Below are 1,091 nucleotides of genomic sequence, written 5' to 3'. Positions count from 1 at the left end.
GTGTGTGTGTGTGTGTGTGTGTGTGAGTATGTATGTATGTATATATATATGTGTTCATACATATATATATGTATATATATATATATACATACATATATGATATATATACTATGTATATATATATATATATATATATAGAACGTGCATGTATAATATACATGTATCAGTCTACTCTGGTGTGTATACATACCTCACACGACAAATGTATCTGACAACTGAGAAACTGAATCTCTACTGGTCAGTATACAACAGGTTATATGGTGCATTTATTGGTAGTGCTCGCACAAATATACCAAGTGACATTGATATGGTCGCATGTTTTCCCGTAACCTATAATCAACGTTCCCATTACGGGCGGAAAACAAGCCACCAAAATGACACAATAACACGAATCAATAACAGTACTACGCCTGCATACTGCTTAGTATAGAGCTGGCACATGCATACCGGAATGAGATGGTCGGCTGTGGTCTCTCAGTCTACAGTAGACTCTCTCGTTGCGGGCAATGAAGGCACCCACACGTGCGTGTTTGGCTCTGTTTATTTCGTCGTCTTTGCGCTTGGCCCATATTCCAGGTAACAGTGCAACCAATTCCTTCAGCGTGTCGTAGCTCAATGTATCTACGTACTTAACAGCTTCGTTTATTTCGTCATGGGCATGCGTGCCTGTGGCATTTGCACGCACATTAACTATGCCTATATCGTGTGCAGTGATCGTGTGTGTACCCTCTATGGGGATGTCGGCCTGTTGTACCATTTTCTTCCCGGGGATTGATCCCTGTAGATACCCTGGGACTTTCAGTTCAGGTGCAGTACTTATAATTGCGTATATATAGACTGTTGTAATAGGTTAATTCTGAAACAAAAATGATCGGCAGCAAACCCTATTGTACCGAGTAGTCTCTGCGTGTGTATGTAGCTAGTTGTAATTGCAAGTATCGAACTAATATAGGTATGTAAATATGCTTAATTGTAACTAAAACACACACTTGTACAAGTATCACAAGAGTTTTAGGTGTCATAAAATTTAGGCAGCGCGCGACGGCGACATATTTGTATAGAAAAGTGATGACTAAAAAAATACCTGTGGC

At 39.7% G+C, this 1,091-nt stretch overlaps 1 protein-coding gene across 1 annotated transcript; it reads right to left on the bottom strand.

Moving 5' to 3' along the window:
* Positions 1–407: 407 nt before the first annotated feature.
* SARC_15438 (hypothetical protein) lies at positions 408–824 on the bottom strand. The gene has a single exon (XM_014290440.1). It carries the CDS (start codon positions 755–757, stop codon positions 422–424), a length of 336 nt encoding a protein of 111 aa, XP_014145915.1. The 5' UTR covers positions 758–824; the 3' UTR covers positions 408–421.
* Positions 825–1,091: the final 267 nt, after the last annotated feature.

The sequence above is a fragment of the Sphaeroforma arctica genome (assembly GCF_001186125.1).
Source record: "Sphaeroforma arctica JP610 unplaced genomic scaffold supercont1.6120, whole genome shotgun sequence".
In the NCBI taxonomy this organism is placed as follows: domain Eukaryota; class Ichthyosporea; order Ichthyophonida; genus Sphaeroforma; species Sphaeroforma arctica.
Note: the sequence above shows the minus strand (reverse complement) of the source record. Positions and strands in the feature narration are given on the sequence as shown.